The sequence below is a fragment of the Adiantum capillus-veneris genome, chromosome 19 (genome assembly GCF_014529385.1).
Source record: "Adiantum capillus-veneris isolate H3 chromosome 19, ASM1452938v2, whole genome shotgun sequence".
NCBI classification, from domain to species: Eukaryota; Viridiplantae; Streptophyta; class Polypodiopsida; order Polypodiales; family Pteridaceae; genus Adiantum; species Adiantum capillus-veneris.
The window spans coordinates 133,360,925-133,380,485 of NC_140949.1; the positions used below are offsets into that span (position 1 = coordinate 133,360,925).

A 19,561-nucleotide genomic window follows, 5' to 3' on the forward strand; every position below is an offset into this window, starting at 1 on the left:
TGGCTGATCCTTCCTTGACGCCAGTATTGAATTCACAATCTTCTCCCTTGAGCAAACCATTGCCAGTGTTTGCTACCTCGATGAGCTGCGTCAAAGTAGTGACTTTGGTCTTCGTGCAGTACTTTCTCAATCCTTTGGGTAGGCCACAACAGTATTTTTCAATCTGTTCTGTCAATGGCACAAACCTATAGGAAGTTACTAGAAGTAGAGCTTTCCAAAACTTCCGATTGTAGTCATCTAGATTCTTGCAAGTGGCAGCATTAAGCTGGTGCCATTCTGTCATGACATCTGCTTCAAAGTCATCAGATAACCATGTTGCTGCAAAAATTTGCTTGAAGTAAATCCATGTGGACGGAGCTTGCCCTTGAAGCAATGAAGTTGTCCACCATTGTCCCGCATTCCCTGTCAAGAAAGTGGCTGCCTTGCGGACCTTTGAAGCCTCTGTAAAGTTTCCCCCTGCATAGGCCTTGTCAAATTGCTGGAGGAATGAGAGAGCCTTCTTCCTGTCATCAAACCCTGTAAAGGTCGTGAATGTCACACCTTTGCCACCTTCTTTGTACGGAGTTGGCCTCTCCAGCGGCGTTAAGTTGTCATATGGAAGTGACTGAAACATGGGAACATTGTTAGGGTTCATTTGTGTTCCCTGACCGCAATTAAGTTGACCTGGAAATGCCATATTTGGCTGCTGATTTGTAATTCCAGCCATACCAAAATTTGCTTGTGGCATCCCAAATTGGCCTTGAGTGCTTTGAAACCCTGGTAGCATGCCCGTGACACCATACATGGGGTTAGGCATCATCGTTTGAGCACCCCCAAACACTGTTCCTGGCGTGTAAAACTGATTTCCAGGTGCATGACCAGCCATGCTCTGGAATACCGATCCACCTCCAAAATAGCCAGGGTGTACTGAAGGTGGTGGGAAGATCTGTTGCATAGCCTGTAGGTTGCTTCCCTGTCCATTAGAACCAGCTATAGGTTGCTGAAAAGTGGCTGGCTGAACTGGTACAGCTTGAAAGACTGGCATCTCAGCCACCTGTTCTTGCACCCTAGGCACAGGTTGTGGAGACTGCATGTTCTCCGTCAAGTGTACAGGTGTTTCTATTGATTGTGCAGTATGAATCACCTGTGCTCGAGCCTTAACAGGCTTTTGAATATGATCCAGTGACCCAACTTGCTGAGACGGAACAAGAGGTTGCAGAAAGGCTAAAAACCTCGGGTTCTGCATTACTTGTGTAAACATAGCCACAGCAGTAGCCAACTGGGTCCTGAATATATCATCATTCGTCTGTGGTGGTCTTGAAGACTCACCCACTTCATGTGTCTGTTGACTCTGTGAAGAGGAAACCTCTTCAGTCACATCATCTGGTCTGTCAGTCATAATTGCAATTTCCTGTGTCTGGTCTATGATCCCCTGTGTCTTCAAGCCCAAACTAACCAAGGCTCACTTCTATGGGAAAAAGTGATTTAATCCTGGGGATGGAACCATGAAACTGGCCTGTTCAATCCAAAAAGGGCGGTAGACTTTACTTCAAACCTTGATTTAGCTTTCACCCATTATTAGTCGTCTATTCTACCTGTACTTTCAAGACACAACAAAGGGGAAAGGGATACAGGCTTCTAGATTGCACCTGTATGAGAAGACCGACACAAGATTGGCCCCTAACTTAGGCGCCCCTTTTGGTATTTCTTTATTGCTTAAAAGAGGGAATAAACGTTGTGGTTCCCTACAAGCTGCCCCGCACAAACTTGGCTGAATTTCAACTGTTCAGGCCCGATTTCGGCAGCATAACTGTACTAGGACCCTTCACAGTCAGTATTCCCACGCATTGAGTGACCTTCCCGACGCATACGGACACTTTGCAAAACCTGGCGAGAATCTGCAGCACGCTGAATTCTCTGTTTTCAGCCCCGAAAATGCGCCAGATCACTTGTACAGCGGTCCCCTCGCATCCCCGAACCTCCTGGGGGTATTAGGGACCGTTTAGGGCCAAAACCCTAAACCTGCAAAAATACACAGCAGGCTGTAATTTACTGTTTCGGGCTCCGTTTCGCGTGGCGGTCGCATCTATAGCAAGTCCTGGAGCTCCCGCACCTGTAGGGCTACTTGCCCTTTGAATTGGACGAGATTTCTGGCGTAAAACCTCTCCTCATCCACCTGTACCTGCGGGGGATTAGCCGCTAGCTAATTCAGTACCTGTGCAAGAGGCTCTTGCCTCGGCAATCGCGCATGAACCCACACAACTGTACATTGGTCAAATGAAAAACCCACTAGAGGGGCATAACATACTGCCATAGGGGAGAGAGAGGGCAGTGCGTAGCATGCAGGGCATCACTCCTGGCACCGCACTGTACATAGGAGGGAAAGCAAGCACTCCATAGCTCTTAGCCTGTGACCAAAATCTGAAAATGAGCCTCTCCCAGCTTAAAAATCAGCGCCACTTCTTGTTGCATGAGGAAAGTGCACCAGAAGGTGCCACTTGGCACATTTACAAGCATTTTCCCGTTTCGGGGTTGCCGCCTAAAAATCTCCCAACCGGTTGCCCAGTTGACTTCACAGCAGAGTAAGAAAATGTTCCCCTTGTCATTCCGGAGGTAATGACGCAAACACATTTTCAGGTCCCAAAATAGCAGTTCCCTAAATTTTAGGAGATGCTGCCATTGTATCTTTCTAGGTCATCTGACCCCCTTTGTACACTGTAGCCACACCCAAAACTGAAATGTAGCCTCTGTAGCAAAGGATTCCACTTTGGCTAGTCAATGACCCCACTTTGGCTAACCATAGTCTTTGTCCAACCTTAGTGCTCTCTTGCCCTTAGGCCTGGACTCCCTCTGGACAGGTCCACACTAGCTATGCAATGCAGGGCAGTTAGATTTCCCGAGGGGTGTTTCCAAAAAGTGAAAGTAAATAGATAGTAAGAAAGAAATCAACAAAAAGGATAGATAGTAGTCACACGCTGGTGACAGGTACCAACACAACGATCTTAAAATTCATCTGGTACGCCACACACATAGCCATATTGCTGTCCTTTATTTATGTAATTGGACTAGAATAAAGGTACGCCACACACATAGCCATATTGCTTTCCTTTATTTATGTAATTGGACTAGAATAAATTTAAGTTACCTCATGCTCGTTTCCATGTGTGTACCACCTTTCTTCTGCTTCCATACAAGTCCGGGAAGGGTGGAAAGGGTGGCGGCGAGGGTGAGAGGCTCACAATTTTTGGGTCCCGGGAAATTTTTTTCTCTGATACCACTGTAAGGATTCTAGTTACTAATCTTCAATTAAGTACTTAAAACTCATGATTAAGACTTAAGAAACTTGAACTTGACTCAGAGACAAGACTCGAAAGACTCTGTGTTTGATTGATTGATTGCTTGAAATGTGTTACAAGGGTGTTCTTATATAGAAACTGAGGAGACACGATGAAGAGACATGACCATAGGTCAAAAGACATGACTCTAGGCCAATAGTCGTGTCCCTCTGCTGTAGAGTCGAGACCCTTCGGCGTAAAGGTGCAGCCATTCGCTGAAGAGGCATGGCTATTCGCCGAACAGGTGCGACTCTTGGGCGAAGAGACGCATCCTTTAAAGAATCGGGGGTCTTGAAGTTCGTGCGTCTTCGTATTTGCAAAAGAATCAAGCAAGAAGGTAATACAAAGACAAAGAATACGTCACAATCGTGACACGTACTTTCTGGTGCCGGAGGAGGATGTACCACCAGGGGCATCAGAGGGGGTAATATGTATTTCAAAAATTGTTGAAAACTTTGCAGCATTGGAAGATTCTGTTGAGAATGCCGCGAAAGAATGTTGCGAAGCTTATCGAGGAGAAACTGCAAGTATTTTGCTCAATCCATGAACGCCATGTCTTGGGTTCTTTATGGCTTATGCCCTGTAAGACAAAGCGGTGAAGACGGGAGCGTGCCCGATGCGCGATGAAGTAAGGGTGAGAGTGCCTAATAAGCCCGGGGTCGGGCCACAAAGATTCTTCAAACAAAATTCCAATATTTCTTTATATTGCTTCAACTGAGTACAATGCCGGTACTCCAATCCTTGCACCTTCACACTGAAGCATGCCAGAGAATGAGCCTCTGCACATATTTAAAAGCCCTTGGCCTTGAAAAGCAGTCCAGCTGCCATGTAAGTGTCAGCAGTCCAGCTGCCATGTAAGTGTCAGCACGAATTGCAGACGTCCGTCAGTTGCGATGTCAAATGTCAGCGCGAAATCCAGGATTGCGTACAGGCTACCTCGTCATGAGTTTTTACTCTTTGTGTATGTGAGTGTGTCTTCGAACCGCTTTAATTTTTAATGCCTTTAGGTCACTTAGGCCCCATCAGACAAGGTTCCATAAGTTGGTGGGAACTCTTCTTTAAAAATAGGCCACTCGACAAGACTTTGCAAGTTGGTAAAACTTCTTCTGTTGCTTCTGCTTCTTCACTTAGGGTTTAGGTCCGTCGATCGGGATCTAAGGGTTGGCTCCATTTTGACACATGGCAGTTTGTTACACCGTCTGTGGGTGGAATGAGGGTGAGAACTGCAACCGCGTGCCAATGTTCTCCCGGATTGCTCTCCAAAACAAACTAGTGAATCGGGGGTCTCTATCTGAGACAATGGACTGAGGCATGCCATGTAACCGAAAAATTTGTGAAACAAATAGTCTCGTCAAATGATCAGTGAATCAGGGGTCTCTGTCTGAGACAATGGATTGAGGCATGCCATGTAACCAAAAAATTTGTGAAACAACCAGTCTCGTCAAATGATCAGGCTTAACCGTCTTGTGTAACAGGCTTGGGCATCCCAAGTCTAGAATCTTTCGCGACACGAGAGAGACAGATTCACTGAAAATAATTCACAACTTTAAACCACAGTTCAATTCTAGACGACACGACCCAACGTAGTTTTGTGTCTAGAGGTATTGGCCCCAAAACCCGGCGCCTCTTTCGGTATTTCTTTATTTTATCAAATCTTCAGCAAAGTACAACTCCCTTCGAGAACCTCCGCTCTCAAACTCTGCGTCCAGATGCTCTGAGATGTGAGGCCCTTAGGGCTCTTTTTTTCTTACAAGGGATGCCAAAGAAAACAAACCCTCGATGTGTACATGCTTCTTTTGTTTTCTTGCATTCGCAAAAGAAGACTAACGACCCAAATAGCCAGGGTAGCTGTCACAAACTGTTGACGTGTCAAGCCCTGAAGAATGGAGCCAACTTGCAGATCACGGCCGAGGGGCCTAAACAAGCAACAATAGAAGAAGTCCTACCAACTTATGGGGACCCCGTTCGATGGGGCCCCAAGTGACATAAAGGATTAAAATAAAGCAGGACCCACACAGACACATACAAAGAATTGCGTAGCTGATGACTTGGCAGCAGTACGGACGCTCCGAAAATTCCATTGACTGTTGACGTGGCAGAAATGTACGTATTTCTGCTTTTTACGTTGGCAGTGCTGACGTGGCTAGATTGTACGGATTTCCGTGATTTAAGCTGGCAGCTTTTTGGCATTGCTTTTGGACCAGAAGCTTTTGAGCTTTGAAGGCTTTTCACTGTAACTGCTTTTTAGGCCAAGGGCCTTTAAATATGAGGCTAGGGCTCATTCTTTGGCGTGCTTCCTGGAGAAGGTGCAGAGTCTGGAGTACCGGCTTGTACTGTGTTGATGCGATATAAAGAAATACCGAAAGGGGCGCCAAGTTTTGGGGCCAATACTCTCTGGGGTGGAATCCCACCACTCCGTGTCGCGTGACGTCTCTCTCTCTCTCTCTCTCTCTCTCTCTCTCTCTCTCTCTCTCTCTCAGTTCAGTTGTTATGGAAGTGCTAAAAGTCTGTTCAGTCTGTTCTTTTCTATTGGCACGTGGTGCCCGTCTTGTGACAGTAGCCCTTTGGGGCTTCTCAAAAAGCAGTACATGAAAAGCTTCAAACTCAAAAGCTCTAGGCCCAAAAACTGTTAGCGGCAAACGCGGAAATCCTTACGCTGCCACGTCAGCACAGTCTGCGCGTTTTGTGGAGGTTCTGTACAGCTTGGCCACGTCATTAGTCAACGCGTTTTAAGGCATCTGTACAGCTGGGCAGTCTTCACACTTTTTATTTCTCGTGTCCCTTGGGCCCTCTTGGCAAGTGCCCATAAGTTGGGACAACTTATGCCAGGTCATAATTTTGTGACATCTGATACCACTGTTACAGGCTTTGACACTCCAAGTGTGAGAATCAATAGCAAAACACGAACAGAAATTGCAAAATCACTGAACTTTAAGAGAGAGATAGACAAAGGGGAGAGTCGACACGGCACGGCGGAGTTCCGCGCCCAGACGCACTGGCCCCAAAGGCAGTCGCCCCTTCCGTTATTTCTTTATTATTTAGTTGTTAGGTACAACTCCCAAGGGTCCTCTGCTCTCAGACTCTGTGTCGAGATGCTCTGCAGAGTGAGAGGCCCTAGGGTCCTTATAAACTTCACTAGGGATGCCCAAAAGCAGAGCCCCAAAGCACTTCACCCAAAGGCACTAACCCCAAAAGCATATGCTCACAAAAGCCAGCGTAGAAACTGCCAATAGCTGCCAGTGTAAAAAGTGGAAAATCCGTGTCAGTGCGATTTACATAAATCAGTCTCAAAGTTCAAGCTTCTGGTTTTTAGGGTTTTAGGCCCCTCGGCCGTGTTCCACAAGTTGGGTGGGAACTAGGATTGAAAAAACCGTTTTTCTCTTCAGTTTTAGGCCCCTGGACATTCTTTCCAGGTTCAAACTTTCTCTGTTATTCGGGTTAATTTCTCGTCCTTTCTGGCATTTCTTTCTAGTCGGGCAGGCCACGTCATGACTTTGTCACACACACACACACACACACACACACACACACACACACACACACACAAGAAAAAACACAGAGAAAGATGCGCACAAACACACAGAGGGGTGTGTGTGTCCTCCTTGCTAGTGCCTCCTTGCTTGCAATGCCCTATCAGGCCTCTAGTGATATGCTTATACTTTTGCACCATGCATGATTTGTTTTTCTAAAATTAAGCAGATGCATTATTTTTCATTAAAGTGTATTCCGTATTTTGATTGATTGAAAGAATTGAGCAGTTAAGTATCTTGCCTTACTTCAGGATTTTGAGATTGAACTCTGAGGAGATGGAGAAGGTGGAGCCATCCACTACTCCCTTTCAGCGAAAGGAAAAGTGGAAGCCTGTATATGCGTGGCTTGAGACCCTGGACACGGGGTCAGTAGTTGGAACAAAAGTCATTGACGCATGGCTAGAAAACAATCCATCATTGAAAGAAGATTTGCTTGGGCAGCATACTCGCCATCACTTGTTTCATTATATACAGAAATGTCATACCGGTTTAATAAAAAAGAAAATGAAGCAGGGGTTGAATACTCCTAAGGTAAGCTTTTTGCTCTTCTAACAAATGAGTGATTTGTTTACATGATGCAGATATATTGTAGAGTTTACTGCATGCTAGACTGTAGTTCTATGAAGCCCATTAGCTAGTCTTATATGAGTGCATTGCTTACATACATGGCACAATTTTATCTTGCTAGAATTTAGCTCATTCAGGCGCATCAAGATTGTCATGTACACTTAATTCTGACCTCTACATGGCAGACAAATATCCAAGGGAAGAAGAAGAAGAAGAAGAAGAAGAAGTCCCACAAAGTACCCAAGCTAAGTGGCTCTGCTGCTGTTGGCGCGACAATGTTAAATAAACGGCTTCTCACCAACTTGGGTAAGCCAGTAGCATTCAACACAAACGTTATGTCAACAAGTTTTGAGACTAGAAAGTCGCTTGTGACCTGGTGGTACTTTTATTCTATATTTGGAACAGGGCACAAGAGATCTATGTATGAAGGAAGAAATATGAACTCTATCACTACAGTGAATGCAGACGTTAGCGAGTTCACAGGTATGCAAGTATTGATTGCTCTTGATTGTAAAGTAAGTGTTTGCCAAAGAAATGTCTTGGGGTCTAAGATTATTTTTGATTGTAAAGTTAAATTTTTGTCCAAAAATGGCATGGGTTTCAGATTATTTTTGAGACCGCCAGCATTAGTAGAGATTCAAGTAGACAGTTACTGAGATCAATTTTTTTGTCATGTTATATGATTGAGCTCTCTTATATCTTTGCCTTGTGTTTCTGAAGTGTGAAATTTTAAGTTTCTGAGAATTTGTTGTGCTGGGCAGGCAGTGAAACAAATTTTTTTGACAGGCCCCCTATCACATCGATGGACACAGCAGAAGCCAGAAAAAGATATGAAATGTATGTGTCGATGAGTTTGAGGAACACCCCCCCCCCCCCCCCCCCCCCCCCCCCCCCCTTCCCCCTTCTGTCTTCAATCGTCAAAAAAAGAAGAAGGGAAAATGCCCTTGGGTCAACAAGAACAGTAACAGAAAGAAGTAGAAAATAAGGAAGTAGCCCCAGATTGCCTACTTTATTTTTCTTAATCATGTTCTAGAAAAATGCATCAGTAATGGACAATTGAACTTCTTGTTGCAGCTTGTCTGAGTTGCAGCAGCAGCTTTTGGAACATATTGCTAAAATCAAGGAGCAGATTAGTATGGATTTTATTCAAGGAAACGAACAACTAAACGGAGACACTAGTAGACCTGGTAGTTCAGGGGCCACTTCAGTATTTCCAGTTGATATTGACTACACTGGCCATGAAGACTCTGACAGCAGGTTGAGGCGGAGGTCTAGAGATGGAGTCCGTTCTCAACAAGAAAATGGATTACGGTTGAGGCCTTATGCAGACCTAAAGTCTGTGAAAAAGAGGAAGAAAGGAAAAGACAAGTTCCATGACGTGGTCCTCTCTTGGTCTTATAGCCAAGTTGTACCAGGTACAATGTGCATTTAGGATTGACTGAGCATATCTCAATCTCATTGACATTTTACTCCAGCATGTCTTTACCCAGACACAGCAATGTATTCTGACAAACTTGAGAACTGGTAGGAGGGTTCTAGGTTCTAGTTCTGAGGCTGAAGAGGATAGGTTCAAATTTCGTTTTAAGAATCTCTTACCGACTTAGTTTGACTTCTGATATGATCTGTTTGCTTTGTTGATGACTGTGCTTGGATAGGCAGTTCTAGGTCAAACGACGACAGTTATCTGGATGGAGGTTCACCATGTGAAGAGGGATGCCTTTCAGAAATGGCTACTTCCTTACCGCCGACGAAAGAAGCAAACCTACTGAAAATTACATACAGTCCGATCAAGTGCTTGCAAGAACGTGAAAGAGGTGCTGGTATTGGATCCCTTTTAATTCCGTTTCAATCATTTGGAAAAGGCAGGTGTTATCGCTGGAAATCATTTATGGAAGGTAAAGGTGCTCAGCCAGAGTATGATTTTTGTAAGCTGCATTTGTAGTCCCTCATTTTGTTGTTTAAATTCCTCAGGGTGGGATACCTTGGGAAAGCAGTTTACTGGCTGTGCTGTTTCACTAGAACGAAGGACTCACTCTTCTTGGCAACCTTGCTGGAGTGCCTACACTTCTAGTGTTGCTGTTGCTGCACCTCTTGGCACTATTGATGTAAGTCTTCTCTCTCTCTCTCTCTCTCTCTCTCTCTCTCTCTCTCTCTCTTCAGTACCACGTGCCATTATCCGAGCAGAGCTAGCTGCCTCCCCACTAGTGGTTGAGGCGCTCACCAGATCTGTCTCATTCATACACCGCATGTGGGAACTTCCCAGAGACAGATACGCCCGCCTTGCACTTGAGTCCTCTCGACAGTTAGCCATGCAGGGAGACACAACATGTTGGTATGGGGAGATGACATCGTGGTTCCAGGCGTATGGATTCAGTATGGACAGATTGCCCCCCTTCCAATGCTCACTGGATGCACCCTCCCTGACTCTTACACAGTCCAAGATCACCAGGCACATCCGGCAAGACCTGACTCAGCTAGACACCAGGAGGACATGGATACAGCCAGCACAGGAGCTGGGCATGAAGATGGCTTTCTATAGAGAGCATCTTCTCCAGCTTACGGCGGACGGTTTTGTGACGAGGCCCAGATACATGGACGCCCACTTGTCTCATGGGATACGGTGTGCTATTGGCCAGATACGAACATCTTCACACCAGCTGCGGATCGAGACTGGGAAATACAACGGAGTACCACCAGAGGCAAGGACATGCCCCATGTGTGACATGGAGCCTGAGACAGAGTTACACTACACATGCCACTGCCCCGTCTACTATGAGATACGAGGCCGCTTCCACTGCTTGTTCAAAGAGGGCTTTGGACCACTCTCCAAAGTCATGAGGTACGAGGATCAGAGATGCCTGGGTTTGTTTCTGCTCGAGCTGCGCAGACACAGAGAGAGCCTGATGAGAGGAGAGGCCAGCCAGTCTCAGAGACACATCACAGACTTCTTTAGAGCAGACTCTGGACACCCGGAGGAGCTACTACCACAACAGATCTTGTCGCCTCACACCAGAGGCACATTGATCGACCCAGCGATTGAGTTGGGGAGATCAAGACGCCCATGACTGCGGAGGACCACATAGCATCGACGGAAGCTACATCATAGGATTCGTATCACTTTGGCCCGATATGCACGGCGCCCGGTGAGACTGCGCGGACCATGGAGGAGATTGATGAGATGCGCCAGCGACCAATGGTGGATCTCTTGTGACTTGTGATTTAGCTATCCTGGCTAGCTGCTTAGTTCACACCTACCAACTTAGGATTTCATAGTATTTATATTTTATCATTTTGTCATTTCATCATTTCATTTTGTATCAGATCCACCACATTGTAACGCTCTGGTCTCATAGATCATTTTGGCCTTTTGAAGACGCTAATATAACATTTCATTTCATTTCATTTCTCTCTCTCTCTCTCTCTCTCTCTCTCTCTCTCTCTCTCTCTCTCATTGAACACGAGAAGAGATTGGGAGCTGTTATCAACAGCAATTATAGAGTCAACAAGTCTTGTTTTGTAGCCACACTACAAGAGTGAATAGTGAGACTGACACACCAGAGGGTATGCAACGACATTTGGATGCATTACATAGCTTTGCAGAGGATAGTGGGTTGTCTGTAAACCTTGGTAAAACCAGGGCTATGGTGTTTAACACCACACCCCAGTGGATCGGGAGATCATGCGACTGTGGAGTACACAGATGCATACACTTATCATGAGGTAGTCTTCACTGGGCCAAGGTTTTCTTTGAAGAGAGCAGCTGAGACTAGACTGACCAGAGCGTATGCAGCCCTGGGAGAATTAGAGAGGATGTGTTTGCAGGCTCAGTTCCAGGAACCCCGAACAAAGTTTTGGCTCTTTGATACGTTAGTAGTTTCAGCTATGCTCTAGGCTTCAGGTTTGGGGAACCTCTGTGGGTTGTGGATCAGGATGGTTGGAGAGGTACGGTGAGGCACTTGGTATTTATGATCTCTCAGCCGATAAGAGCCAAGGCTTCCATGCCACACGAGATCATTAGAACAGAGTTAGGAGCTCCCCCCTATGGAGATAGAGACGCTTACCAGATCAGTCTCCTTTATGCACAGCTTATGGAATACTACTAGAGACAGATATGCCAGATTGGCCCTTGAGTCCTCCAGATAGTTAGTTTTACAGGGGGACACATCATGATGGTATGCACAAATCACTAGCAACATCTCACATCACTAGCAACATCGAGTTGTGCAAGGCTTGACATGTACCACAACTGCCTCCCTTGTTGCCCACAATGTTGCTACCCTCCACTGAGTGCCAAGATTCTGGTGACTTAGTGAACTTCTATGGTTAATGGCTCTTTCTTTAATTGCCATTGAATGCCTTACTCTACCTCAAAGATTTGCAAGACAATAATGTAAAAGAGATTAGGTAAGTGGACATGAGTAGTTGGGTAGGTGAGCATGCTAGTAGCCCATTACTCTATCTACAACTCTATGATGGGTACTCCACAACTTGGCTACCAATTTTACAACTTGGCATTGTGTGTGTGTGTGTGTTGCTTCAATATTTTCTCACCTCGCGCTCACAACACCTAGAGGGACTACACATAACCATTCTAGCACCCATAGCACCGTATTGCTCTCCGGTGTTGTTGGTATGAAGAAAGACGGATGTGCATCGATTATAGAGCTCTCAACAAAATCACCTTCAAGAACAGATTTCCGATTCCTAGAATCGATGATATACTTGACCGACTTCAGGGATTCTCGTGCATTGGCAGGATCGACTTGAAAAGTGGATATCATCAGATCCGAATCGTGCCGGGAGATGTCTACAAGACAGCCTTTCAGACGACTTTTGGGTTATTTGCGTTTTTGGTAATGCCTTTTGGCTTAACCAATGCTCCTGCGACATTTAACCGGATGATGGACAGGATTTTTCGAGAGTACAGACTATTTCTTGGCACTTTCTTTGACAACATCATTGTTTTCTCCAAGGATGAGGCAGAATTGCTTCAGGTCTTTCAGGCATTACGAGATAACAAGTTAGTGATTAATGCGAAGAAAAGTGAATTTTTCCTACCAGAGATACACTTTTTGGGACACATTGTGTCAGCAGCGCAGGAGTACAGATGGATCCGGCCAAGATAGAGACTATCCGTGATTGGCCGGATTTGAAGAATGTCCATGAAGTTAGAAGCTTCTTGGGATTGTGTTCGTACTACAGGCGGTTCATTAGAAAGTTTGCAGAGGTTGCTTCCCCTTTGCATATCTTGACACAGAAAGGAGTCCCTTTCTCGTGGAGACCCACAAAGGTGACTGCCTTTCAGACACTGAAAGAGAAATTGACTACGGGACCAGTTTTGACTTTGCCGGACTTGCAAAAGTCATTTCAAGTATATTGTGATGCTTGTGGTCGTAGTCTAGGTGCGGTCTTAATGCAAGAAGGCCATGCCATTGCTTACGAGAGCCGATTGTTCTCAAGGCCGGAATTGACAACACAGATTTATGAGAAGAGCTTTTGGCGGTTATCCATGCTCTTACTCAGTGGCGGCACTACCTACTCGGAGCGGATTTTATTGTCTTTACGGACCATCAGAGTTTACGCTACTTCTTGTCAGAGAAGCAACTATGAGAAAAGCAGACGCGGTGGGCGAACATCTTGTCACAGTTTCACTTCCAGATTGTCCATGTTCAGAGATAAAAGAATTTGGTGGCAGATGCTTTGTCTCGGAAGGCGTTGGTTCTGGCTATTTCCGCGATACACGATAGGATCTTCGAGGATATGGTCGATCAGTATGCCACAGATACAGATTTTGCAAATGTTCACACGGATACGGGATGGGGAAACATTAGCGGGATATTCCATCTGGGATGGCTACTTGATGAGAAAAACCATGTTGTGCGTTACACACGGTTGAGGGAAAAGGTTATGACTGAATGCCACTGTCCACCGTTTACGGGTCACTGCGGCATTTCTACCACCTTGAAAGGGGTAGAGAAATACTTCTTTTGGCCGGGACTCGAGAAGGATGTGGACGAGTTTGTGTGTAGTTGCTTGGTATGCAAGAAGGTCAAGTTTGACAGGCATAAAGCACAGGGATTGTTACAGCCTTTGCCCATACCCACCCGCCCCTGGAAAAGTATTGCAATGAATTTCATTTTTGATCTCCCGAGAACACAGAGTGGTCAGGATGGTATCTGGATTGTTATTCACAGATTTAGCAAGCAGGCTCATTTCATTCCAGTGAAGAAAACAGTCAAGCCGGATCACTTAGCGAGACTGTTTGTGGCCCAGAATTTCAGATTACATGGCATGCCCGAGACGATTGTCTTCGACATGGACCCCAAATTCACGAGTTTGTTTTGGACTTGTGGCCCAGAATTTCAGATTACATGGCATGCTCGAGACGATTGTCTTCGACATGGACCCCAAATTCACGAGTTTGTTTTGGAAGGTAATTTGGGAGAACATTGGCACGCGGTTGCAGTTCTCGTCATCTTTGCATCCGCAGACTGACGGGCAATCTGAGATTGTCAATTCAGTGGTACTGAATTAATTGAAGTCTTACATCTCGGATTAGAAGACTCAATGGAAAAAGTATCTACCTTTGGTGGAATTTGCCTACAATAACACGATACACTCTTCGACGGGGAAGGCGCCATTTGAGATTATTGAAGGTGCTGTGAAGGTTCCACCCTTCCTAAGCACGAAAGATAAGATTTTTGAAGCTGATGAGTATACACGCGACTTAGATACGACTTTTGCTAAGGTCCGCGAGGCTTTGCAGAAATCTCAAGAAAGACACAAAAAGGCAGCAGATCGCCATCGTCGCGATTTGAAATTGAAAGAGGATGATTGGGTACTCTTATGTTTTGAGAAGGCATACTTGAGAAAGAAGACGTGGAAGGAGAGGCTTTTTCCAAAGCTGAGTATGCGATACTACGGACCTTTCCAGATCTTCGAAAAGATCAATGATGTCTCCTTCCGACTGACGCTGCCTCACAGTTGGAGGATTCACAATGCATTTCATGTGAGTCTCTTGAAACCTTTTAAAGGTGATGTGCTTGAAGATGGGGAGCTTGATGAGCAACCCAAAGTGGAAGAAAATGAGGAGATCCTTGTTCCTAAACAGATTTTGGCACATAAGGACAAAATGAATAAGGGTGAAGTGAGAAGGCGGTTCTTGGTTAAATTCAAGAACTATCCTGCATTGGATGCGAAGTGGATGGAGGAGGAGGACCTAGCATATACTCCTCATGTTGCGAACTTTCACCTTGAAGCGGTTTAGCGTAGTCTACTCCAAATGGAACCCCGAATTGTGCTTGGCCGGAGATCTGGTGCAGTGGGTTTGCACAAGAGGGGAGTTACTCCGCTCCTTTGTCAACAGATGCCTCGATTTTTGAATACTAAAGTCACTGATGTCTCTTTGAGCTTCAGGGATACTGAGAGCTGACAGTATTCTGCTGTATGACTTTATAAAATGGAATTCGGATAATATGAAACTGATTTGTTCTTGACTTATTTAAGTGCAGGAACTGATAGAAGACGAAATGATTGCAGCTTTTTAGTCTAAATGATCTCGATAGACATGGTTGCAATAAGGATTAGTCAATCGGGCGTCTATGAGGTCCTGAGTAAATCTAGATGCGATTGCTAATTGCATTGCCGATAAATCATGGTCTGAGATCTGAATGAATGTTGAATGTGATGTTCTATGATGTCACCTGATGTCTTGTGATGTGACTGTCGATTGGTACATGTGCTAGATGTGTGTTCCTAGTGTGTCGGTACTAACAGTCAGTGTCTGCTAAGACAGTTTATGTCCTCTGTCTGTTTTGCAGGCGTAATCGAGGGCGATTACAATGCTTTCAAGAGGGGGGTATGTCACAAACTGGTGACGTGGCTGTTGTATACACACACATCCGCCTGTGACATGATGACATGGCTGCCCTGTAAGAGGCTGAAATGCTGACGTGGCGAGGCTCTTGGAAAAGGCGGGATGACTGACACATGGCAGCTGTACGGACTCGTAAAAACACGGCACAATTTGCGGCAGCCTGCGACAATTTTTGGGCATGCTTTTTGGCTACGCAATTGCAGAGAGAGAGAGAGCCTTTTTGCTTTATTCTACTTAACAGGTTGAGAGAGAGAGAGAAGCCTCTTTTGCTTTATTATTGAAAGCTTTTAATTCTCACCTTTTGGGGCTCTGCTTTTAGCATCCCTTGTAATCTTTAAATATGTGGGCAGGGCCTCACAACTGAGAGCATCTGGACGCAGAGTTTGAGAGTGAGCGGATGCCTGTACTCTTGTACTTTGAACACAGATTAATACAAAAAGAAAATACCGAAAGAGGCGCCAGTCTTTGGGGCCAATATCTCTAGGCACGGAACTCTGCCGGGCCAGTGTCGAATCAATTGTGAAATGTGAACTGTTTTGAAGTGATTGTTTGTGGTGTCGCGGTAGATTCTTGACTTGGAGTGTCCAAGTTTGTTGCATTGAACCTTGGAACGACGTAGACGAGATGTTTGGGGAGCGTTTCGTTGTATGCTTGAAAACCTCGGAACTACGTCGACGGGTTGTCTGGGGAGCGTTTCATTGTATGGTGGAACACCTCCAAACGACGTAGACGGGATGTCTGGGGAGCGTTTGGTTGTATGCTTTAAGCTCTAAGCAACGTAGGCTGGGGTCTGCGGAGCGTTTGGTTGTATCAGCTCTTTTAACTCCTCGCTCGAAACTTTTTAGGTTATTTGTTGGGGGTGTGACGAGGTAGTCGTTCAGTAGCTTCATAGCGCAGACCGTTTGTTTCGGGGGAGTGCTCAACGGTGTTGTTTGTTGTGTCTTGTAACATGCATATGTGAGCATTTGTGTTCCATCGTGATGTGCTAACCATTGAATATTCCTTATTGGATGAAATACTCATGGGAAATCAATGACCTAGGATATCAAGAGCTCCTATTTGGAATGAGAAAAGTGATTGTCTCTCGGAATATCCCTCGGAATGACCCTCGGAAATTTTTGAGCTAACTTGAGTTGCTTTGCAAATATGTTGTAATCGCGGACGATTGCTTTCTTTCAAGAAGGGGGGATATCACAAACTGCTAACGTGTCAAGCCACTAAAGAACAGAGCCATCTTGCATATTTGGGCCAAGAGGCCTAAATTGTAGAAGCAGCAGAAGCAGTCTTACCAACTTGCAAAGTCTTTCCAAGTGGCCTATAGGGATAAATAAAGCAGGACTACTCACACATATCTCTGGGGTAAAAAGATGATGCTGTGGCAGCTGTACGGACGTCCACGATTTTTACTGACAATGCCACATGGCAGATAGTACGATTTCCGCGTTTCTCTCCAGCTTTTACTGCGAGCTTTTCGGATCAGATGCTTTTGAGTTTGAAGCTTTTCATATAACTGCTTTTCATAGGCCAAGGGCCTTTAAATATGTGCCTTGGGCTCATTCTTTGGCACGCTTCCAGGAGAAGGTGTAGAGCGTGGAGTACCGGTTTGTACTGAGTTGAAGCAATATAAAGAAAATCCAAAAGGGACGCCAAGGTTTGGGGCGAGTGCTCTCTAGGGGTGGAACTCCGCCACTCCCCGTCTTGTGTGTCGTACATCTCTTTGAGTTCAAATGTTATTTGAAGTGGTTAAGGTTTTGTTCAGATTATTCTTTTCCATTGGCACGTGGTGCTAGTCCGCGTGACAACACAAGTGAGTGAATTCCCATGAGGGACATCCTCGAGAGAGGTAAACAGATCACGATGAGAGGTAATGTGCTTTGTAGCACCACTGTCAAAGTACCACATGAGCATTTGCAGCAACTGACATACATACATCATGGACAAAAGGATCGTGCACTCTGCACTAAATGCCCATTCTGCATCTACATCAGCATCACAATCTCCTTCCACAGAAGACTCTACAATAGCTCCACTTGTAGTGGAACCAATCTCTTTCTTCTTAGCCTCTTTTGCCTTCAACTTAGGACAGTGCTAGCTTTACAATAATGGCAACGCATCTTCTTTTTGCCCTTTTCAAAAGAATTCCCAGACGAAGTGCTGCCAACAGAAGCATTAGGAACAAGTGATTTACCACTCGCAGAAGAACCATGAGAAATGGCTTCATTACTGCTACCACTTTTCCTCTGAGTAACATTAAAGACTTGTTCAATTGCACGCTCTTTAGCCCTGTTTTTTCTTGAAAGTGAGTCTTGCAACAACAATGTGCATAATGCATGAAACTTGACAACTTGTGGATTTCTTTGGGTCATAAGTCTCCAAGTACTAGCAAAAGTTTGGTAAGAATTTGGCAAAGCATTAAGAACAGTCTGCACAAGGGAATTGTCAGAAATGACTTCGCCTGCAGGAATAAGTTTCTCATTAATATTCTTGATACCAGCAAGGAAAGTGTCCATTTCATTAAGAACAGTCTGCACAAGGGAATTTGTTAGAAATGACTTCGCTTGTAGGAATAAGTTTCTCATTAATATCCTTGATACCAGCAAGGAAAGTATCCATTTCATCTTCCTCATGCATAATCTTCGACTCCAGCTCTTTACGCAGCAATGTAATTTTAGCTTCATTGCGACTTGCATAAAGACCAGCTAGAATATCCAAGCTTGTTTTGCAGATTGAGCTGAATGAATGAGAGGAGTAATAGTGCGCTTCACAGACAAAGCAATCAATGCATGAGCCTGCGCATCTCTAACTCCCAACAAGCCTGCTCAGCCATAGGCAAAACAACTCTAGTAGTAGCAACCCTACCACCAAAACCTGCAACATCCTCAACGTCGCCTGTATCCTCAGAACTAGGGCGCACATCAAAGCCTTGCACAACATTCCAAACGCCCTTTGACACAAGAACATGTTGCATCATGTAAGCCCACATTGGGTAATTATCCCCATCCAATTTATCCTGTCTTGAACACATCTGTGTTATTGTCAGCCATGGAAAATGCCTGTACTTGATGTGAAAATTGCCCAAAACGAGGAGAAATGAAGCGCGACTAACGCGTGCTATATAGCACAACCCGAAGAAGATTGTAAGGGACCTGTTATGCAAAAAATGGCACTGACAAAAACTTTGCACAAAATGAGAAATTGCCTGCGTCGTATTTCTTATAGTGGAAACGGAGGCTGAAATGAGTCCGAATGAAAAATATGAGCAGACTGAGCTCTTCAAGCCTTCCCAAAGTATTTGTTGACCTGTTGACGCTCACCAAAGCTCACTGAAATGAAAGAAAGTGAGCAGGCGTGTGCTCGCGATGCTAGCGACTATGCGCGAGAGGACGCAACCTGCTTTGATACCAATTGTTAGAAAAAGGGTTGCAGGGAAACACACAACTTGGAGAAGACGAAGAAGCTCAAGCCACAGAGCGGAGAGTAGTATTACTTAGTGTGCAATGGAAAGCTAAGTTAGCCCTAGAGTGATGGGCGTATATACAATGCACGGGGGAAAAAACCTCCTAGTGAGGGAAAAAATGCCTCGGCGATCCTAAGTGTGTTCATACACATCACTAGCACATAGGTATGGTAACAAAAGTGCTTTAAGTTGTTCAGTCTTTTCTTTTCCGTCGGCACATGGTGCCCGTCCCGTGACACATGTAGTAGGAGCCTACTTGGTCGCCACTCTCCTCCATCCACGTGGGAGCCTCCTACATGCCAGCATCAAGTACAGGCCAAGTCGCAAGTGGAGGCTTGCTTGCTCTATCCTCCCACACAAAGAGAGAGTCTAGGATTATCTTTTGAAATCGGTGTCAAATTATCTATTGATGACATTATTATACACAGAATTTGAATCGTGGAATGGTGGGACCTATTATCTCTCTCTCTCTCTCTCTCTCTCTCCGAGTAGTGCATGTGTGAGCTCACAACGAAGGTCATCACCTTGTGAGGATGCGGAACCATTGAGGGTGTGTTTTTCCCATATGTAGAAAGAGTGTTAGGCTGAAGAGGTAGCTATCAGGACATATGGGTACATGCTACCCCGCAGATGTGTGCAGGTTGGAGAGCCGTCGTGTTTGCAGTTGATGTTGCGGCTGTGGTGCAGTTGGTGAATATGCTGCAAAGCATACATTCATTTAGTAGTAACAAATCCCGATTGTCAAAGAGCATTGACACAAACAAAGCTGATGTGTGCTATCTCCACCTTCCGAGAGCAAGTAGGCATGGCCAGCCCA

The 19,561-nt window shown here is 45.2% G+C and overlaps 1 protein-coding gene across 2 annotated transcripts in view; it reads left to right on the forward strand.

The window, feature by feature from the left end:
* LOC147434900 (ribonucleoside-diphosphate reductase subunit beta) overlaps window positions 1-19,561 on the forward strand; it is a 194,258-nt gene that overhangs the window by 56,287 nt on the left and 118,410 nt on the right. For both annotated transcript variants that reach the window (XR_015185398.1, XM_086491290.1), the window contains exons 2-8: window positions 7,096-7,375; window positions 7,597-7,717; window positions 7,817-7,894; window positions 8,173-8,248; window positions 8,486-8,826; window positions 9,067-9,306; window positions 9,383-9,516. Coding sequence is in view for 1 of the 2 variants with exons in the window: in XM_086491290.1 (XP_086347416.1) it covers window positions 7,121-7,375; window positions 7,597-7,717; window positions 7,817-7,894; window positions 8,173-8,248; window positions 8,486-8,826; window positions 9,067-9,306; window positions 9,383-9,516 (1,245 nt within the window). In the remaining variant the exon portion in view is untranslated. The remainder of the gene's footprint in view (window positions 1-7,095; window positions 7,376-7,596; window positions 7,718-7,816; window positions 7,895-8,172; window positions 8,249-8,485; window positions 8,827-9,066; window positions 9,307-9,382; window positions 9,517-19,561) is intronic.